Source organism: Lissotriton helveticus, chromosome 12, assembly GCF_964261635.1.
Source record: "Lissotriton helveticus chromosome 12, aLisHel1.1, whole genome shotgun sequence".
NCBI lineage: Eukaryota > Metazoa > Chordata > Amphibia > Caudata > Salamandridae > Lissotriton > Lissotriton helveticus.
The window spans coordinates 454,584,809-454,606,005 of record NC_136073.1 but is presented as its reverse complement, the minus strand read 5'-3'; the positions used below and the strand labels follow the sequence as shown (position 1 = coordinate 454,606,005).

General features: G+C 49.2%; 1 protein-coding gene across 5 annotated transcripts in view; it reads right to left on the bottom strand.

Moving 5' to 3' along the window:
• The window catches only part of DNAAF1 (dynein axonemal assembly factor 1), a 504,693-nt gene that overhangs the window by 41,634 nt on the left and 441,862 nt on the right, over positions 1-21,197 (bottom strand). For all 5 annotated transcript variants that reach the window (XM_078669123.1, XM_078669125.1, XM_078669127.1 and 2 more), the window contains one exon: positions 2,769-2,878. In XM_078669123.1, coding sequence (XP_078525249.1) covers positions 2,769-2,878 — 110 coding nt within the window. The remainder of the gene's footprint in view (positions 1-2,768; positions 2,879-21,197) is intronic.

The window sequence follows — 21,197 nt, the reverse complement described above, 5'->3', positions numbered from 1 at the left end:
ACTGCCCATTCCCCACGAGATTGAGAACCCAAAGATCCGATGTAATCAATTCCCAATCTCATAGGAAATGGGTAAGCCAACCCCCCCACTGGACCCACATGATCCAGAATGGCGGATCTAGGGCTGCTTTGCTGCGGTGGCTGGGGGCTGGGATGGGGAAGAGGAGGAAGAGGAGGAAGCGTGACGGCCCGAGCTCGGGCCCTTTGCTTGCCTCTATAAGATCTGTATAATGTGTTTTGCTGCTGCTGTGGCTGCTGCTGGGTTGACTTATAGGTTCGAAAAGAAGATCTGCTAAATCCTCTTGAACGCCTTCCAAAAGTGCCCCTGGTCTGAAGGCCCAACAACTTTGCTGTCGTCCTGCTGTCTTTAAAGTGTTCTAAAGCAGCGTCTGCTTTTTTTCCAAACAATCCAGACCCGTCAAATGGAAGATCCATTAATGCCGCCTGGACATCTGTGGAAAATTCACTTGACTTCAGCCACGCAGCTCTTCTTGTCGCTACGGAAGAACCCATGACCCTCGCCACAGAGTACGCCGTGTCCAATCCACTTTGAATAACCTGCCTTGCTGCAGCTTGAGTATCAGAGATTACCTCTTGGAAGTCTTTTCTATCCTCCTCAGGTATCTTGGGCACCAACTGTTCCGCAGTGTCCATAAGAGCGTGGATATAACGCCCCATCAAGCAGGTTGCGTTTGTGGACTTCAAAGCCATACTGGCAGAGGAGAAAACCTTTTTAGCAGCCTGATCCTGCTTTCTCGACTCCTATTCTGCTGGGACCTGCGTAAATGCACCCGTAGATCTTTTGGAACAGGCAGCCTGCACCACCAAACTCTCCAGCAGAGGATGAGAGGTTAAAAATTCCGGGTCTTCAGGAGCTGCCCTATACCTCCTATACCTCCTAGCTACAGCAGGAGCTGATACAGGATTTTTCCAAATCTCTAAAATTGGATCCTTTAAGGCATCATTAAAAGGTAGCAACGGTTCAGTCACTGAAGAAGGAGAGTGAAGGACCTCTGTGAGCAGATTAGATTTAAATTCTGCAGTTGGTAGAGCAATGTTCAACAAACTTGCAGCCTTCTTTATCACCACATGATAAGGCGAAACATCCTGTGAGGGCTCATCAGAAACCGAAACAAAGTCCCATTCAGGGGACAGTTCGAGGCCACTAGCTACAGTCAGGTCCTCAAAAGGGTCCTCAGACTCCTGTAGTTCGCCCTCCTCCAGATTTTCCTCTCGATATCTTTCTTCCTCCATCAATCTCTGGGCTTCACGTCTTGATCTTTACTTCACATTCGAAGCCGTCGGATTCGCAATCGACTCCGACGGAGCCGGAGCCAGCGTCGAACCCGACGTCGGACGAGGAAGAGATCCACGACGTCGCTCAGGGTTCGGCATCAAAGTTGATGGAATCGGAGTCATCGATTTCGGCGTCGATGGCTTCGGAGTCGAAGGCCTCACCGGAGTCGGATAATGCCAATGCGGCGTCGCAGCCGGCATAAAGGGCATAAAAGGCGCAGGTGCATAGGATTGAGGGACACCCAGACCATATGCCATCTGACCCATGGGACCAGCAGGAGCCCCAGAGGGATACATAGCCCTTGAATAAATTCCGAACATCGCATTCAGGAAATGCGTAGGATCTTGACCTGGAGCCGGGAAGGCTGGGTACGAACCCCCAGGTTGCTCTTGAGGGCGTGGAGTTGAAACGACGTCGATCTCCTCTTCGGGCTGGTGCACCGGAGTCGTACGACCTTCGGGCAGCTGAGCCCCTCCCTCTCCAACCTACTCCTCCTCACCTTCATCCTCCCGATCTGAAGGATGGGTCCGGAGATGGAACCGCTTTCTGCTTCGGCGAACTCGGCGAATTCGCATGCGACGCCTCAACTTCGGCATCCTGTTCTTCCGAAGCCGAAGATACTACCACCTTCTCGACCAGCTTCACCTGCGACTTCGGCTTGGAACTCGACTCCTTCCTCGATCGATGTCGGGATTCATGGGTTCTCTTTTTATGCTTCTTTTTTGAAGATTTTGAAGCATGGGCCGAGGACGAATCCAATCGCGACCTCGATCAAGACCTTGACTTCGAGCGTCGAGTCCGCGACCTTGATTTCTTCTTCTCCTTTCCTTCTTTAAATTTGGTAACAAGAAGTTTTGCCTCTCTTTCTCGGAGGGCCTTTGGTGTCATCTTCCTGCAGGATTGGCAGTCCTCGACGTCGTGGTCGGAGCTCAGACACCACAAACAGCATTCATGTGGATCTGTAATGGACATTATCTTGCCACATTCTCCGCAGGCTTTAAACCCGGTCTTCTTCGAGGTCATGTCGAAAGAGAGAAGACAAAGAGACTAGAAAAATAGCAAGTAACAAAGTTACAGCAAAGGCTACAGATGATCCCAGAAAACCGTTAGCGTCGACGCGGAAAAGAGGGAACTGATGTCATCACGCCGGCGTGGGCCTAATATAGGCGTCGGTGACGTCAGCGGAGTCGCGAGCGATGTCGTGCCTCTATGACGTCCGAGTCCACATCGGCGCGAAGCTACGAAAATAATTTCCAAATGTTGCTGACGCAGGGGGATATTCACAAGGTGAGGAATCCACACGGCAGATGTATCTATCAGAAGTCAGCAAAAATTTTAGGTGTCTGGGTCAGAGGGTCAAATTTAAACAAAGTTGAGAATCATTCAATCAATTAGTATAAAGAATGTACCGTACAGAAATATTAACATAGCGAGCAATGAAACATATGTAAGTTAACCAATGTGATACATACGTCAATGAAGAGCTTTTTCTGCATCTCTAGGGGAATGGTTTCCACCTCTTCAGTTTCATCCAGTTCAGTGACAAGCACTCCCTGGGCGGACATCTCCTGTAAAGATGTTGCTGCAGCAATAAAACAAATAATGTAACTGGTAAATAATTGAGAGTTCTCTGATGCTAATGTTTTCATATTATATTCACATGTAAATCAGTCCAAACTTATTTTGATTCCCAACTATAGTCTTCTTTCCTATCTCAAGACACTAAAAAGAAACAAATCTGTCTCAAATTATCAATCGTAATTTTCAAGATTAGATTGGAAGCGGTTGAACCACAAATCAAGTATTTCCTAAAATACAGAACTAATCCATAAAATAGAGAAAATAATGGGCACAGTTTTTGTATTTGCAATACATTGAAAAGTAACATTTATTCACTGTTGATACTTCAGTACTCTTACTCCTGCAATACTATCAGTTGTACGAATGGAGTGTAAGGAACACACTTTCAGTTAACAGGAGTCTGAGAATGCTTTAATTACTGATAATCTTTATCATACTAATCTCTGTTCTTCATTGTCACAATCCTTACTTTTTGTGGGGATCAAACCTGGGCACGTAAATCTTTGCCACTCTACTTTCACTATGTCATAAATACTGGACTACTTATCCAGAAGTGGTATGTATAATACCCAAGCATACCACAACAATCAAAGATGTTCCCTACACAAGGGCAACAAGGAGGAAACATTAATCAGAAAGCCGGAATATAGTATGTCTGGCACTACTAGAATGATGTAGCAAGGGATGACAAAATTATGCATTAGGGTAATTAAATTATGCGACAAGGATGATATCTACCACTTCAAGCAGTAGATTAAATGGAGTCAGTTGCTACGTCTCAATATCCGTGCATGCAGGTGTAGACTGCGCATACATGGGTGGAGGACCTTGCCCTGTTGCTGTGACAGAAGATCCTTGTAAAGTAGTAGCCTGATATGAGGACAAATGCTCCTGCACAGAAGTTCGGTTACCACTCTCTCTGGCCCAATCTGGAGCTACTAGGATGGCTTGGAACTGGTTGATCTTGATGTCTTTCAGAACTTAGGCAGGAGGAACATGGACAGGAACACATATCTGAACATGGACAGGAACACATATCTGAGTCCCTTGTTCCATTCCTGCCAGAAAATATCTCCCAATGAGTATTATTGTGGAAACTCCAGTGCAGACAACCTTTGATGTTGCATGTTCTCTACGGCGGCACAAAAGTCTAGCTAGGGTTCTGCCCACTGTTAGAAGTTGTCCTACGCCACCTCAAGTTGTATACACCACTCGTGATCTGCCAGATGACGCCTGCTCAACTCATCTGCTTTGGCATTGAGGGATCATGCCGGGTGGTTCGTGATCAGGGAAATGCCCTGGTGCTCCAACCAACTCCAGAGGCACAGAGCATCTTGCCACAGGACCCCACTCTGGCATGCTTGATGCTATTCCATCTGGCAGCAGTGTTGTTAAATGAGAACCTGTGCCAGTCTCCCCTTGATGGAAAGCAGATGAATCACCCGCAGCTCCAACAGACTGATATGGAGCTAGGCTTCCATAGGAGGCCAGGGACATCTCATCACCTCTCAGAGGTGAATTCAGCAGTCTACCAGTCCACCGGTCGTAGCATGGATATGTCCCTCACTACCTTCAGCTCTTGGGGGAAGGCCTGTGGACCTGCCACAGGACCAACTGACATTAAGCAGCGAGCCACATTCTCCGAGATCTGGATTGACATCTGTCAGATTTCCTCTATGCTGGGCCCAATTGAACTCCAGATTGCATTACAGAGCCAGGAGGTACACACTGGCATTTCTGGTAAGATGCAAAGTCAAAAAGTTAAATTTATTTAGACCATTGGTCTTAAAACAGCGTAAAAACATGACATTTTATGTAAATATTCTAAAATCATTACAACTTCATCAACCAACGTCATTGCAGAAGCCTAATTTCCATGTACTTCCTCTCAATTTTACACAATACTCCATGCGTAAGTCCTAAACACAACTATATATAAACATAAATAACCTTAAGAGCAATAATATTCCTATTCTAGCATGTTTTTAAAAGGTAACCCGTGAAAAATTCATAAAATCCCTATCCATCATAGCTTCTAATCTAGCTTACAGCGAACTATTTCCTATTCCATAAAAAAACTTTTTACAGCCTTCATGTACTTCGCAATGGCTATGTGGAGAAGTGTGGCTCAATGGTTAGAGTGGCAGACCCTGATGCAGAGGTCTAGCCCGGGACCAGGGTTCAATTCCCCGCCTCGGCGGGTCTTGGGCTCAAAAATTCCACGGACCTGATCATTCTCGCCTCGGGCCTATTCCAATCATGGAGTCCCACTCTGCAACTCTGGGCAATAGCTTGCTTAATCTCCACAACGGCCCCCACAATGCTAAGGATGCCTGGCCTCCACCTTGGGGGTGCCCAGGAGTGGACACCTCACAGGTAAAGCCAGGATGGGTTCCACAGCGGTATTCGTAAAAGCGCCTTGAGACCCTTGCGGGTGAGTAGTGCGCTATACAAGTATCAATTTACATTTACATTTACAATGGCTATTGTAATTTCGAGATTTGGTTTATGTGTAAGGAGTTCAATTGCTTGTGTGCGCAGCCTAGTACCATAGTTTAAAAAGATAGGGCATAAAAACTGTTTGCGGGGAACTAACAATTTTAGGCAGTCCATCAGGATTAATTAATTAATAGTGTATCATTTCTTTCTGACCTCTGGCCCATTTTAGGTCACTATGCTGAATCTCATTCTTACACCTTTGTGACACTTTTGTCTCCTCTCCTGTCCCCAATCTTTTCCAAAATCGTAATAGGCACACTTGCACCTGTACATCCACTGAAGTCATGCCCAACTCCAATCTAATTGCCTAGATCATAGATGAGCCTGGCAATGACATTAGAGATTTTATGCATTTTCCTTCCTCGATATCCCAGGTGCTTTTTCCACCTAAGCAGAGAATTTCTGCTCCATACTGTAATTGCGGGGTATCATAGCGCTGCAGGCCTTTATCGATGGTCTGTGGGACGTCACCATAGCTGCAATTACATTGTTTTAGCCACGTACAGATGTGTGAGCTTGTGCTTTCTGTGCCTCCAAAAGCGTGCACCACTTTAGAGACTTGTCAAACCAAACCCCCAGGTATTTATACTCATTTACAATCTCCAGTTTGGTTGTATACATGTTTACCATGAAATGTTTTGCCACACAGTATATGCTAAAAGCATTTAGCTTCCTCTGTAGGCCCATTTCTGTCTGGCCGAGGATTACTAGATCACCGGCATACAGTAAACAGGATACTTGTTTGCCACTCATTTCTGGGCTAGCACTTTTATCTGCCTTCAAGACAGATGGCAGATCTGGTACAAATATGGCGAAAAGTAGTGGGGCCAGAACACAGCTCTGTCCTAGGCTGTTGTTAATCTGTATTTCCCCCCCACCTAGTCCATAATCACCTGGGCCCAATTTTGGCTATGTAGCTCCTAAACTGCAACTTGGCGGCCTTATAGGATGTGCGGCGTTATTGGTGACTCAGTGGTGACCCGAGTCCGTCGTTCAGCGTTACGTTGCATTGCTAGCCCACACAGCAGAGGTACTGCCAAGAAGTCGCAGAGCTGCTCTCAGCAATATCCAGGCTCAAGGCTAAAACACCAGGATTATAACCCAAATTTCCTGGACTAGTTACAGTAGGGGGGAAGGCCCTGGATTGCACTATGTCCAGGACATTGTCTTCGAAGGAGACAGATGCACTTTAGCTCATTGTAAGAGAACCTGAACAGTGTCAAGAGGTTTGCAGTCATCTGATTGTGATCTATGGATAACAGTGGCAAACTGGCCTTCAATAGCTAGTCATCGAGGTAGGGGAAACTGGTTTCCCTGACCTCAATGGATGGGCAGCGTCCACCGCCATAACTTTCATGAACACAGAGGGGGCTGGTAAAGCCAAAGGGGAGGATGGTAGGCTGAAAATGCTCCTGGCAAAACCTGACCGCAGATATTGTCTTGGGACTCCAGGATGGGTATATGAAAATATACATCCTGCAGGTCCAAGGACACCATCCAGTTGTCCTGGTCCATGGCAAACAAGATCTGGGACATGAACATTTGGAATTTTTTCCATTTGCAGAAAGGCATTTAGAGGCCAAAGGTCCAAAATCGGCTTGTAACCTTCAACTTTCTTTGGCACAAGTTTTTTCCTGATGATCTCCCATAGGGCTGCCTTTGTCTACGGTTATTTTTAGATTTGGGGGTCTCTAGTTGGCAGAGGTAGGTACCTATGACCAAATAGGGATCCTTGCGTCTAGTCAGCGTAAGGGGGTACACTCCTAAAATAACCCCTGCTCACCCCCTTGGTAGCTTGGCACGAGCAGGCAGGCTTAACTCAGAGGCAGTGTGTAAAGTATTTGGGAAAACATACAGTAATCCAGTGACTACATCATGGATGGACACCACACAGGTTGTATATCGAAAATAAGTATTTTTATATAGACTTAACACAAGACCACAAACGACAAAAATCCACAATAAGGTACTTTAAAAATGGTAGAAATAGCTTAGTTCTCTTTAGATGGTAAATGCAACACTTTGCGTTCAATTGACCTTAGGATGTGTAACGCTATACAACGAAAGAGTTGCAGGGAAGGTGATGCATCGGTTCCTTACACGCAAGAACGGTGATGCGTTGGTTCCCTAATGCGGCGTAGGGGACGGTGATGCATCGGTTCTTCTCCGCGTGGGGAGGTGATGCATCGGTTTCTTACTGCGCTTCCATGGCTATGCGACCCGCAACACCGTGATGCGATGAAAATCTGGTGCAATGAAACAAGATGGCGTCATCTTCTTGATGCGACAACGATGCGTGCACGCCCGACGGCCATGCGGCGGCTCAACAAATCTTCTGAGCAGCAACAGGCCCTGCGACACGCTTCTCCGGTGATGCGATGGCGTCTGCTGCGACTCAAAGCACTTCGGTGATGCGATGCGACAGCTGCAGCGGCGACACCCTTCTTCAGTGATGTGACAACAGCGGCTGCAGTGGCGACACGCTTCTCTGGTGATGCGATGGCGTCTGCTGCGACAGCGAAACTCTTCTCTGGCGATGCGAGGTGCTTCTGCGAGGCGATGCAACAGCGGCGACACCCTTCTTTGGTGATTTGATGACAGGGGCTGCGATGGCATCACGTGAGTTGCACTTCCAGCTCCTTGCGACATGCAGTCTCTCAGAAGTCCCAGCACAACAGCAGGCACTTCAAATTCCCAGCAAGGGAACTCAGGGGAGCTGGTTGGTGAAGTCTGTTGTTCCTGAGACTTCAGTGTCCCTGAGACTTCAGCAGGAGGCAAGCTCCATTTCCAAGCCCTTGGAGATCCTATACAAGTTGATGAAAGTAGCACAAAGTTCCTTTCTCCTTTCTGTGGCCGTCAGGCAACCACTGCAGGCCAATCCCCCAAACAGCACTCAGCTTAAGGATAGTCCCCTCCTTCAGTTTCTCTCTGATTCCTCTCCTCAGCAAAGGTTTTTCTTGTTTCCTAAAACTGATCTAAAGTCCTAGGGTCTGGGCCCCAATATTTATACTACTATTCTCTTTGTTCTCTGAAGGCAGAGAATGTCTGTACCTAGTCCAAACCAGTTCTGGTCAGTCTTGGAGCACTTTGTTTACAGGACTCCTTCTTTCCTTTGACAGTGGGGGCCAGGGACATCAGACTCACAACAGGAGGTGGAGCCAGCATTGTGGAAGCAGGCACAGCCCTATTCAGACCTAGGTGACACCCCTCCCCTCACTCTCTTTGCAGATAGCTCTATTCAGCCGTGTGCTGACTTACCCTGTCTCCTGGAATCTCCCACCCCCTGTCACTCAAACTCCAGACAAGGAATACACAATCTAGCAGAGGCAGGCTTGGATAGTTAGGCAAGAAAATACCTGCTCTCTAAAAGTGGTATTTTCAAACCCAGAATGTTAAACCAACTTCACTAAAAGATGTATTTTATCAATCTGAGTTCAGGCGTACTAAACTCGAATTTCTACCTAGTTCCCTGAGTCAGTTAGTGTTAGAACTGGCTATTTCTGGTAGGCTAAGGCTGACGCCAAAGCCTGGCAGAAACCACCATTCTAGTCAGGGCAAGGGAGTCACACGCCAAGATAACCCCTGCTCACCCCCTTGGTAGCTTGGCACGAGCAGTGAGGCTAAACTCGGAGGCAAAGGATCTGTGATGTAACAATTTTGGTTGGACTCCTTTGAGCTTTTTGAGTTGGCCCTTCGTTTTTCAAAGGGACCACATGAATTGAGTTTCCAAACTTGAAATATTTTGTGTCACTGAATGAATCTCACTATTACGTGATCCCATCCTTTTCCCTCACAATACCTTCACCACCCCCTCCCCGTTGTGAATGTGGGAACCTATGCTTATTAATAATTTGTCCTATATGCAATGAAATATATATGATGAACGTTATCCCATACATAGGGAATATACAGAATTGATTAAACCTCTTTTGTATCGACTAGCTTTGCTGTCAGAATTTTTTGTGAATGAAGATAATAATTTGCAGTTACTTGTCCCTTGTCTTGGACCCCTTCCCTTTATACACATAAGGACCAGGACCTAGGCCATCCAAATATCACAGGTCCTAACCAATCCACAGGGTGGGGGGCAGTAACCCCTGGCACACAATAGCCACTCTCCACTCTCTCTCTCGGTGTAGCTACAACTACCACTGATCCTTCAACCCAGGGACCACACCCTCAGGCTGACCAGAGGTCACGGGCAAGAATGCCCCACCCTACCTCTACTTCTGGGTTTCCGCACCCTCACAGGGAAGCACTCACCAGAACGCTATACTCCTACCAGATCAGGACCTCACTCCATCACTGGTCTACCACCTGGAAACTATTTCACTTCTGAAGTACAAGCACACAGCACAGTTCCTCTTCAAGCAGGTGGGGGGGCACAGCACACAGCAAAGCCCCCTTTCCTCTACCTTAGTGGAAACAACAAACTGCAGGTGGGCCCCAGAACACACAGCAAGGGCAGCCCCCTCAATCTCTTCAGCTGATCTACTTTGGCAGAGATTCCTTTTTGACCTAGAAGCTTCCTAATCTCCCAACCTAGGATCTAAACCCCCAGGTTGCACCGGGGTCAGAAGTACACCGTCCCTCTGCACCCCCTTTCAGAGTTCTGCACCCTCCACTTAGGAGCGGTACCCCTCAACACCAGGACCGCCGGAGTTCTGGTTACAGACACTCCCCATCCTCTAGACACAGGAAGATCCTCCTCAAATGACCTGTAAGTACAGCCTAGGCCCCTGACCTGGCGCTCCCGGGGGAACCCTCCAGGCCCAGAGACAGGGTTTCGGGCCAACGTGTGACACACCGTCCCACACTCACTCCGCCTCCACTGAGACAGGACGTGAGCCCCTACACCCCTACCATCCTAATGGGACCTAGCTGGGCTACACATGAACCTCTTCACCTAACAGGATCATCAGATTCACAAGCCACTACTTTTAGAATCACTCCCTAATGTCTCTGCAAGACATCTAGCACACCGCCAGAAATCCACCTTCTTATCCAGTGCCTTTGCAGGACCTCCTGCACACCACCAGAGGTACACCTCCCGTGCAAGCTCCTTAAAAAAACCTCACACCAACTCCTCCAGTTCAACACAGCACTCATCCACACACTCCCCCTCCAGACTGGCGAGACAGGTCCTCACTGCCCCTGACTCTCAACCTGTACCCCTCTTACTGAGCACCAGGCACCATACTCTGGGAACTGGGAATGGGACTTCACACACTGGACACATTTAAGCTGCCACCACTGGATCCTACCATGCTGGGGAATCCAGACATACACACACTACACTCAGGGGATAACCACCCTCCCAAGCAAGTCATTTCTCCTCCACACTCCCTCTCTTCCATCTACCCACACAGGGACAGGAATAGGGATTGGACACTGGACCCAGCAAGGGATTCCTAATCTATGGGAACCTCCCCCTCTACTGGCATCCCGCCCTGTCATTTTCTCTCATCTGCCACTAAACATAAAGCGCAGACACTCTTGAGGAAAAACAAAATCAAAAACAATAATCCCAAACATGTGACTATCTGAAAAATGCAGAGTTTTGTAATGTAGCCAGTTGTCGCTGTGGCACTGCGCAAACACAAGTCCAAATCCCACCGCTGCCACCAATGTTAGAACTGGCTATTTCTGGTAGGCTAAGGCTGACGCCAAAGCCTGGCAGAAACCACCATTCTAGTCAGGGCAAGGGAGTCACACGCCAAGATAACCCCTGCTCACCCCCTTGGTAGCTTGGCACGAGCAGTGAGGCTAAACTCGGAGGCAATGTGTAAAGCATTTGCGCCAGCGCACAACAGCAACAACATCCTAGGCACACCACAAAAAGGAACTCCACACAAGGTTATATAAAAATAACTTCTGTATTGTCAAAACCACATCAGATAGAAATCACACATGTACATTGTGCCAACTGGCACGGGCAATATTCACAAGGGATTATGTACAGGACAGGGCCACATGGGCCACTGTCAGAATCAACACTTTTAGAGATAGTACTTTGTAGATCATAGAAAATAAGATATAAAACAAAATAACAGTTATAAATCACATCCAGTAAATACTGGGAACAGGTAAGTACCTCCTACGGAACCCTAAACACCTTAGGAGAATGTCACGCAGGGGACCAGGACCTTACTAGGACCACCTGTATTAGAAAGAACAACCACCTAAGTATCACACAGCATTTAGGGGTATAAACAAGAACACATTACCCATGATGCATGAAACACATTCAATCAATCAATCAATCAGGAGTTTGTTAAAGCGCGACTACTCACCCGTAAGGGTCTCAAGGCGCTAGGGGTGGGGGGGGAGTTGGGGGGGTGCAGGTTCCATTCCATCAAGGAGGGGGTCTGTCGAAGAGCCAGGTTTTGAGGTTTCTTGCGAAGATGGGGAGCGATGTTGTCTATCTGAGGTGGAGCGGAAGGGCGTTCCATGCTTTGGCCGCGAGGAAGGAGAAGGAGCGGCCTCCCGATCTGGTCTTTCTGGTGCGGGTGACCACAGCATAGGAAAGCTGGGCTGATCGTAGGGTCCTTTGGGGTGCGTGGAATTTGAGTCGGCTGTTCAGGTATGCTGGTCCGGTGCCGTGGAGGGCCTTGTGTGCGTGGGTGAGCGTCTTAAAGGGGATTCTCGCCTCGACGGGGAGCCAGTGGAGTGTGCGCAGGTGCTGGGAGATGTGGCAGTGTTTTGGCAGGTTGAGGACCAGTCTTGCGGCGGCGTTCTGGATGTTCTGTAGCTTGCGTATGAGGTTTTTGTTTATTCCGGCGTAGAGTGCGTTGCCGTAGTCGAGTCTGCTGGTGACCAGGGCGTGAGTGACTGTCTTTCGGTGTTCGAGGGGGATCCATTTGAAGGTCTTACGAAGGAGGCGGAGGGTGTGGAAGCAGGAAGATGAGACAGAGTTGATCTGGCGGTCCATTTTGAGCTCGGAGTCCAGGATGATTCCCAGGTTGCGTGTGTGGTCTGTGGGGGTTGGCGGGTTTCCGAGGGCGGTGGGCCACCAGGTGTCACTCCAGGCGTCGGGGTTTGGGCCCATGATGAGTGCTTCTGTTTTGTTGGTGTTTAGTTGTAGGCAGCTGTTTTTCATCCAGTTGGCGACGGCTTCCATGCCTTCTCGAAAGTTGCGTCTGGCGGTGTTGGGCTCGTTGGATAGGGAGAGGATGAGCTGGGTGTAGTCTGCATATGACACGATGTTGAGTCCGTAGGTTCTGACGATGGGGGCAAGTGGAGCCATGTAGACGTTGAAGAGCGTCGGGCTGAGGGAGGAGCCCTGGGGGACTCCGCAGGTGATAGGTGTGGGGTCCGAGAGGAAAGGGGGGAGTCTGACCCGCTGCGTCCTGCTGGAGAGGAAGGAGCAGATCCAGTCGAGGGCCTTGTCCTGGATTCCTGCATCGTAGAGTCTGCGTATTAGGGTGCGGTGGGAGACTGTCGAACGCCGCTGATAGGTCGAGGAGGATGAGGGCTACTGTTTCTCCTTTGTCCAGTAAGGTGCGGATGTCGTCTGTTGCGGCGAGGAGGGCGGTTTCCGTACTGTGGTTTTTTCTGAAGCCGGATTGGGAGGAGTCGAGGATGTTGTGTTCTTCAATGAATGTGGCGAGTTGGCTGTTGATGGCTTTCTCGATGACTTTCGCTGGGAACGGGAGCAGGGAGATGGGTCTGTAGTTTTTGAGGTCGGTGGGATCCGCTGAGGGTTTCTTTAGGAGGGGGTTGACCTCGGCGTGTTTCCAGTCGTCGGGGAATGAGGCGGTCGCCAGGGAGCGGTTGATGGTTTGGCGGAGCATGGGTGCGATGGTGTTGGCGGCTCTGTTGAAGATGTGGTGGGGGCAGGGGTCCGTGGGGGCCCCTGAGTGGATTGACTTCATTGTCTTCAGTGTGTCTTCGGTGGTGAGGACTGTCCAGTCATCAATCGCTGGTTTCCGGGTGTCGGGGGTGGTTGGTGAGGGTTCAGTGTGTTGGTTGTCTTCGTCGAAGTTGTCGTAGATGCTCTTGATTTTGTGGTGGAAAAGGATGCTGAGTTTGTCGCAGAGGTCTTGTGAGGGAGGGATGTCGGTAGACTCGCTGGTGGGTTGGGCGAACTCCTTGATGATGCTGAAGAGTTCCTAACTGTTGTGTGCGTGGGTGGAGATTCTGTCTTCAATCGCTTTTTTCCTCGTTTCTCTGATGAGTTGATGGTGGGCGTTGGTGGCGGCTCTGAAGTTGTTGTGGGCTTCTGTGGATTTGGTGTTTCTCCAGGCCTTTTCGAGGCGGCGGCATGTGCGCCTGGACTCTCGAAGTTCGGTGGTAAACCATCTGGCTTTCTTGGCACGGGTATTGTTGTTTTTCTTGAGGGGGGCTATGGTGTTGGTGCTGTCCGAGATCCATCTATGCAGGGTTCGGGCTGCGGTGTTGGGGTCGTCGTTTTCCGCGATGGTTGGGGTGGAGTTGTTGAGTGAGGAGGTGAGCTGGTCATCGGTGATTTTGGTCGAGTTTCTTTGTGGAAGCAGGTGCTGGTGTCTGTGGATGGTGGGTGTTCTGAAGGTGAAGTGGACGCAACGATGGTCGGTCCATGGGAGTTCGGTGGTGTGGCTGAAGGTGATGGAGTTTCCTGTAGTGAAGAGGGGGTCGAGGGTGTGTCCTGCTGAGTGCGTGGGCTCGGTCACGATCTGGCGGAGTCCAATGTTGTGGAGGTTGTCCAGGAGGGATGTGGTGTTGGGGTCCAGTTGATTGTCGAGGTGGAAGTTGAGGTCTCCCAGCAGGGTGTAGTTGGTGGATGCGATGGCCTGCGGGGAGATTCAGAGGAGTAGTAAAGGAAAACACATGATGCCTAAAAACATTCAGAGGTGTAAGACAAGGGAAACACATGATGCATAATCCTACACATTCAGCGGTGTTCAGAACAAAGCACATGATGCAATAAAATACATTCAGAGGTACAGCGCAAGAAGACACATGATGCCTAAAACATTCAGAGGTGCAGCGCAGGGAAAGAAAGACACACTCAGGTGCTATCTCCACCCACTTCCTTGGCAGCAGATGCTGCCTTTCATCCACAGGCTGACTCAGACAACCTCCTGGGGGCTCTGCAGCCCCTGTCACCCTCAGACCAGACAGTCAATCCACAAGCAGGCCCAGGCACTCTGGGCCAGGCTCACCAGCCAATCACACGCCAGGCACAAATTACACAAATATACCAACTTCTCAAAGTGGCACTTCTAGACTAGACACAACCATGCCACATACACCATTACGCAGCATTCAATCTCACGAGTTCGCACATATCAAACTCGAACCTGCACTCCCCACACATCAGGAACTACCATGGGCATACATATTCCCCATTCATTCCTATGGGAGGGCAGGTCACTCACCATACATACACAGAGAGCACACGCACTTTACACCGTACCACAGTGAAAAAGTGCGCAAAGGCCTAAAACCATCAACACTAGGTTCCAGAAACAGGCTAGGAAAAAGCAAACATTTCGGGGTGAACCTGCCAAAAGGGCCAGGTCCAACAGTTAGGAGTATAGGATGTTATAATCAAACTGCCCATTCTGGCCTATGGGGAACGGGTAGCCTTGCAATAGTGAAAAACTAAAATGGTTTTAATTCACTATCAAGGCAGGCCACACACAGCAGGGCATGTCCTACCTTTTACCTACAATACACCTTGGCCTTGGGCCTACATTAGAGGTGACTGATATGCAGAAAAGGGAAGGTTTTGGGGATGTCAGCAGCCCTACATGCCAAGAACAGATGCATACTGGTAAGTAGCATATTCCGTTCGAGGCATGTGGGCTGCTGAATTTATATCTATGCATAGAATAAATAGTAGTACCCTCCCTAGCGGCGGTTGCCCGTGCCAGCTGCAGCAGTCTGAAAAAGAGTTCTGAGAACAGCTTGACCTACAGCAGCTTGCTGTTTTGAGTGTACATCCACGCAGTAGTGTTTGGTGAATGTGTGTATGGTGGTCCATGTGGCTGCTCTACAGATATCCTCTAGAGGAATGTTACCCAGGAAAGCGATGGATGCCCTAACTTGCGTGTGGAATGCGCTCTTGGGGGAACTGTTAATGTGCGTTTAGCCTTTTGATAACAGATCTGTATGCACTTAACAATCCATCTGGCTATACCTGATTTTGAAATTGGGTTGCCCTTGTGCTGTGGAGAGAAGGCAACAAACAGTTGTTTAGTTTTCCAGAAATCTTTAGTCCTGTCTATGTAATACAGGAGAGCCCTTTTAACATCTAGTGTGTGTAGTGCTCTGTCTGCTACTGAATCAGGATTTGGGAAGAATACTGGTAGTTCAATAGTTTGGTTAATGTGGAACTGTGATACTACCTTGGGCATAAATTTAGGGTTGGTACGCAGCACGACCCTATTAGCATGAATTTGAATGAAAGGCTCTTGAATAGTGAGGGCTTGCAGCTCACTAACCTGTCTGAGCGACGTGATCGCCACCAGAAAAGCCACTTTCCATGTGAGAAATTGAATCTCACAAGAGTGAAGACGTTCAAATGGTGGACCCATGAGCCTGGTGAGGACTATGTTGAGGTTCCAGACAGGCGAAGGCGGGTGTCTTGGAGGAATGACTCTCTTGAGTCCCTCCATAAAAGCTTAAATGGCCGGCACTCTGAAAAGGGAGAGGTGCTGTCTATTTTGAAGATAAGTGGCCATTGCAGCTAAATGTATCCTGATGGAACTATACGCTAGATTGCATCTGTATATGTGCAGCAAGTAACATATGATGTTTTGCGTGGAAGCATCTAGTGGATTAATGTCATTATTGGAACAATAGATGACAAAACGCTTCCATTTCGCCGCATAGCATGCCCTTGTGGTAGGTCTTCTAGCCTCCTTGATGATGTCCATACAGTCAGGGGGCAGGTTTAGGTAGCCAAACTCTATGACCTCAGGAGCCAGATTGCAAGGCTTAACTGTTGCGGATCTGGGTGCTGAATGTCTCCATGGCTCTGAGTGAGGAGCCTGGGTGTGAGTTTTAGTCGCTGGTGGGGCACCACTGAAAGTTCTAGGAACGTGGTGTACCAGGCTTGCCTCGCCCACGTTGGAGCAACTAGGATGAGTGTCATGGAGTGCTGCCTCAGTTTGCGCGCCACTAGCGGTATGAGTGGTGCCGGAGGAAAAGCGTATGCAAATCTGTTTGACCAGTTCATCCATATCGCATTGCCCTGAGACTGCGGGTGTGGGAACCTGGCGGCGAAGGTGTGGGATTTTGCGTTTTCTGGTGTGGCGAAGAGGTCTATCTCTGGATGACCCCACCGCTGGAAATATGGTTGGAGCACCGAGGGATGTATCTCCCACTCATGCATCTGATGGCTGTGCCTGCTGAGCAGGTCCGCCATCTGGTTGTCCTTGCCTGGGAGGTGTTCCGCCATGAGGATCATGTTCCTTTGAATGGCCCACTTCCACATGCACTGTGCTAGGTGTGGCAATTGTGGGGAGTGTGTCCCCCCCTCCTTTTGAATGTAATACATTGCAGTCATGTTGTCCGTCCGGATAAGCACGACTTTGTTGCAGAGATGCAACTTGAATGCCTTCATCGCCATGAAGATTGCCATCAATTCCATGAGGTTGATGTGCAACCGTTTCTGCTGTGTGGTCCACAGTCCCTGCACAGTATAATGGAGGACATGAGCTCCCCAGCCCTGGAGAGATGCGGCCGCTGTGAGCACCACTTGTGGTACAGGCTCCTGGAACGGTCGTCCCCTGCAAAGGTTTTGTGTGTTCCACCAATGCAGAGAGTTGTATGCACGACCGGTCACCAACACTAGGTCTTTCAGCTGTCCGTTAGCCTGGTTCCACTGGCGTGCTAAGCATTCCTGAAGCGGACGCATGTGTAGCCTCGCGTGCGGGACTATAAAGATGCAGGAGGCCATCATGCCTAATAGTTGCATGAACACTTGCCATGGGAGTGAGTGTTGTGGCCTGAATTTTTGAATCAGCGCCTGTATACTGTTGACTCTCGCCGAGTTTGGTTGCCCTGTGGCAGTGAGAGTGTTTATTTCTGCGCCTAGGTACTGTTGTACAGGGGCGGGTTGAAGATGAGACTTTGGGTAATTGAGTGAAAATCCTAGACTGTGGAGGAGGTGAATCGTGCGGGACATGTGGCTGGCACACTGCTGGGCCGATTTTGCCTGGACAAGCCAGTCGTCTAGATACGGATAGACATAGATGTGTTGTCTCCGAAGATGCGCGGCCACTGTTGCCAAGCATTTGGTAAACACCCTGGGGGCAGTAGTGACCCCGAAAGGCAGGACCTTGAACTGGTAATGCTGGTTGTTGATGGTGAACCTGAGATATTTCCTGTGACTGGGGTGAATGGGAATGTGGAAATAGGCATCCTTCAGATCTAGGGTTGCTAGGAAATCTTCCTGAATGAGCAATGGCAGAACTTGCTGTAAAGTGAGCATGTGAAAGTGTTCTGATAGGATGTATTGGTTTAGGGGTCTGAGGTCTAGAATGGGCCTGAGAGACCCGTCCTTTTTTGGGATTAAGAAGTACAGTGAATACACCCCTGTACCCTGTTGTGCTAAAGGCACGAGTTCTATTGCCCCTTTTTGCAGCATGGAGATGACTTCTTGCTGCAATAAGTGCATGTGCTCTGCGGACATAGGACGGTGCCTTGGGGGTATGTTGGGTGGAGTGGAGGTTAATTCCAGACAATAGCCGTGATGTATAAGTTGTCTCACCCACCTGTCCGTGGTAATGCTTTCCCAGACTGGCAGGAACTGCTGAAGTCTCCCCACAACCGGTGTGGTATGGTCGGGGGGCAGTGACAAGACGTCACTGTTTGTTAGTGGCGGAGGATCTGGCATTATTATTTCCACGTCCTCTGCCTTTGGTGCTGTTTCCACGGTATCCACCCCTATTGTTCTTGTTATAGGTGGATTGTGTGCCTCCCTTGGTGTATTGGGCTTGTTGCGACGTTTGACCTCTAGAAGCTCCCCTGTTACCGGAGCGACAAAAGGAACTGCCCCTGAACTGTTGAAACTGCAGAGCTCCCATGGATTTTGCAGTTTCAGTGTCTTTTTTAATCTTCTCTAGAGTGGTGTCTACCTCAGGACCAAACAGGAAGTCAGGGTTAACTGGCTGATTAAGTAGAGTAGTTTGGATTTCCGACTTGAAACCAGAGATGCGGAGCCAGGCATGCCGTCTGAGCACTACGCTAGTGTTTATGGCCCTAGCCGCTGTGTCAGCTGCATCCAACGCACACTTAATGGACGCGTTGGAGATCAACTTCCCTTCCTGTATAAGCATTTCTGCTCCTTCCTTATAAGCATCTGGCAGGTGTTGCAGTAGCTGCTCTAAGGTGTCATAGTGGGCCCTGTCATATCTTGCTAACAGGGCTTGTGTATTGGAGATCCTCCAAATATTAGCAGCTTGAGCCGCTACACGCTTCCCAGAAGCTTCCAAGATCTTGGATTCTTTTTCCGGAGGAGGAGCATCACCAGTTGTCTGAGAGTTTGCTCTTTTACGAGCATTAGCCACCACTAAGGAGTCCAAGGGGAGTTGGCATTTGATATCACTGGCGCAGGCCGGTACTTCCGTTCAATTCTAGGGTTCACCACCCTCGCTTTAGAGGGCTCTTTAAAAATGTCGCTAGCATGTTTGTGCACACCCTTGAGCATAGGCAGAGTTTTTACAGATCTTTCTGATGTTGAGAACGTATCAAAGAGAAAGTCTTCCTCCACAGGGTCAGCGTGCATGTCGACATCATGGTTAAGGGCTGCCCTTTCAATTAGTGCGTTAAACGCAGCAGTATCTTCAGTAGGCAAAGTTTTTACCGCATATGACTGAGTGTCAGGGGTGATGTGTGGTTCATCAGGGTCAAAAGTGTCAGCCCATGGCTGGGACTCATCCTGATCTGTGTCAATGGGATAGTTAAACTGGTCCTCATTGTCCCCTTCCTCCACATCCTCAGTGACAGGTGTGGGAGAGTAGGCATAGTCTTGCCCATTGGGCTGTAAGGGTTCAAAAAGTGTAGGAGAGGCAGTAGAGTCCCTCTTTTTCTTTAGTAGTATCCTGTAAGATTCCATGGGAGTTTCGGGCAGGATTTTTCGTTTATAAACGGTGAGTCGACCTGATGCGGAGTCGATGTATAATTTCGACTGTTCGTCATAGGACGGTGGTTGGAACAGAACGTCTTCCGTCCGAGGCTGGGTGGGTGCAGCTTCCATTGTGGACTTGGATGAGTCGGTAGCCTTTGGGAGTTGGACAGTTTTAGGCCATGCCGTGGGGGGCAGGCCATATTTTATTGGCGCCGTAAGCATAGGTGATGGGCCTACTTGCTTTGAAGACTTGGTCTTAGATCCGACTGACTCCGAAGATCTTGGCTAAGGCCTTCCGGCGATGCCTCGACCTGAGCTGTGGAAGAGTCTGTATGGGGCCCCGCTACTGCGGTTGGGCCTAGCTCCTCGCTTGAGTCGTCGTCGACGGCTCCGAGAGGTTGTACGTCGTCTCCTACCTTGACGATGTCTTCATCATGGATGTAGAGTTCTTCCTCGTCCTCATTTTATGGGGAGTCCTGCTCTGATGCGGGATCTGTGTGCTGAGCAGGATCCTCCTCTCGTACACCCTCCTCGCCGTCACCCGCGAAGATGTTTTCTGGATCGGGTGCCGACTCCCGCGCTGACTGTCGTGCAGCGCGCCGAAGACGAAGAGTTTTCTTTGATCTGAATTTTGAACAGGCCATGCAGCTGGCCTCGTCGTGGTCCGGTGAGAGACATTTATTGCACACCGGGTGCACATCGATGTGAGGGTATTTCGAGTTGCAAACGGGGGGGCTTAAACGGACTACATTCTATCTTCGATCGTCGATGGGGCCTTTGGTGTCGAAAGGCAATCTGTCTTCGACGTCGTGTTCCAAGAAACTGGAAACAAGTAGAAGGCACCGAACGAAAGAAAATACCGACGCCCCGAAGGCCTTTTGGCCTTGAGAAAGAGTATTTATATATATTCCGAACTTGAGTTAAGAAAGTACATCCGAACCCAATGGCGGAAAAAAACAATCTGAGCATGGAGAGGATGCCCATGCGCACTGTAGTCCAGGGGAGGAGCCACCTATCTCGTGATACTTCGAAGACTCTTCCAGGACAACAATGTGCAATCATCCGGACCCAACACTAGGCGGTGATCTATGCATAGATATAAATTCAGCGGCCCACATGCCTCGAACATATAATCCCGTTGGAAATTATGGTCTGAATAATAGTCATTTTCCTTTGCATCCTCTCCAAAATAAAGGGGCATACCTTCCACTTAGTTGCACTGAGCTATATGCAGTTTGCAAAACACAACTGCTTACTTCCTCTTCCTGATCAGTGTGTAAAATTTGAACGGGTGGCAAAGTTGATACTTTTAAGGGTGAAAGTAGAGGTCCCAAAAATGTATTCTTTGATGGTGTCATCGTCCTATCACCGAGGAATCAGGTTACATTTTGTGATACCTTGACCTCTGGTCTAAGGCCAGCACTCTCCCCAGCAGCTCTCCCTTCAGCCGGACCACTTCAGCACAGAGCCCTTCTCCGAGCAGGGTTCGAGCCGCCAGCCCATCCCTGCACCACAGGTTTTCACCTTGCTTGCAGTCCTCTCTGCTTTTTGGGCTATTTTCCCCTTGTTCGTTTGTTAATTTGCTTTTCCTCATTTTTGCCCTGTGTGCTGTATTTACTGTGTTGTTCTCATCTTTGCCCTGTGTGCTGTATTTACTTGTTGTTTCTTTTCCCCGCGTTACTAGGCATATTCTTCCCGCCGCTGCAGGCCCTGCGGCCCCGCCCTTGTTCAGCCCCGCTCCCACCTCCCTACAGCTGCTCCC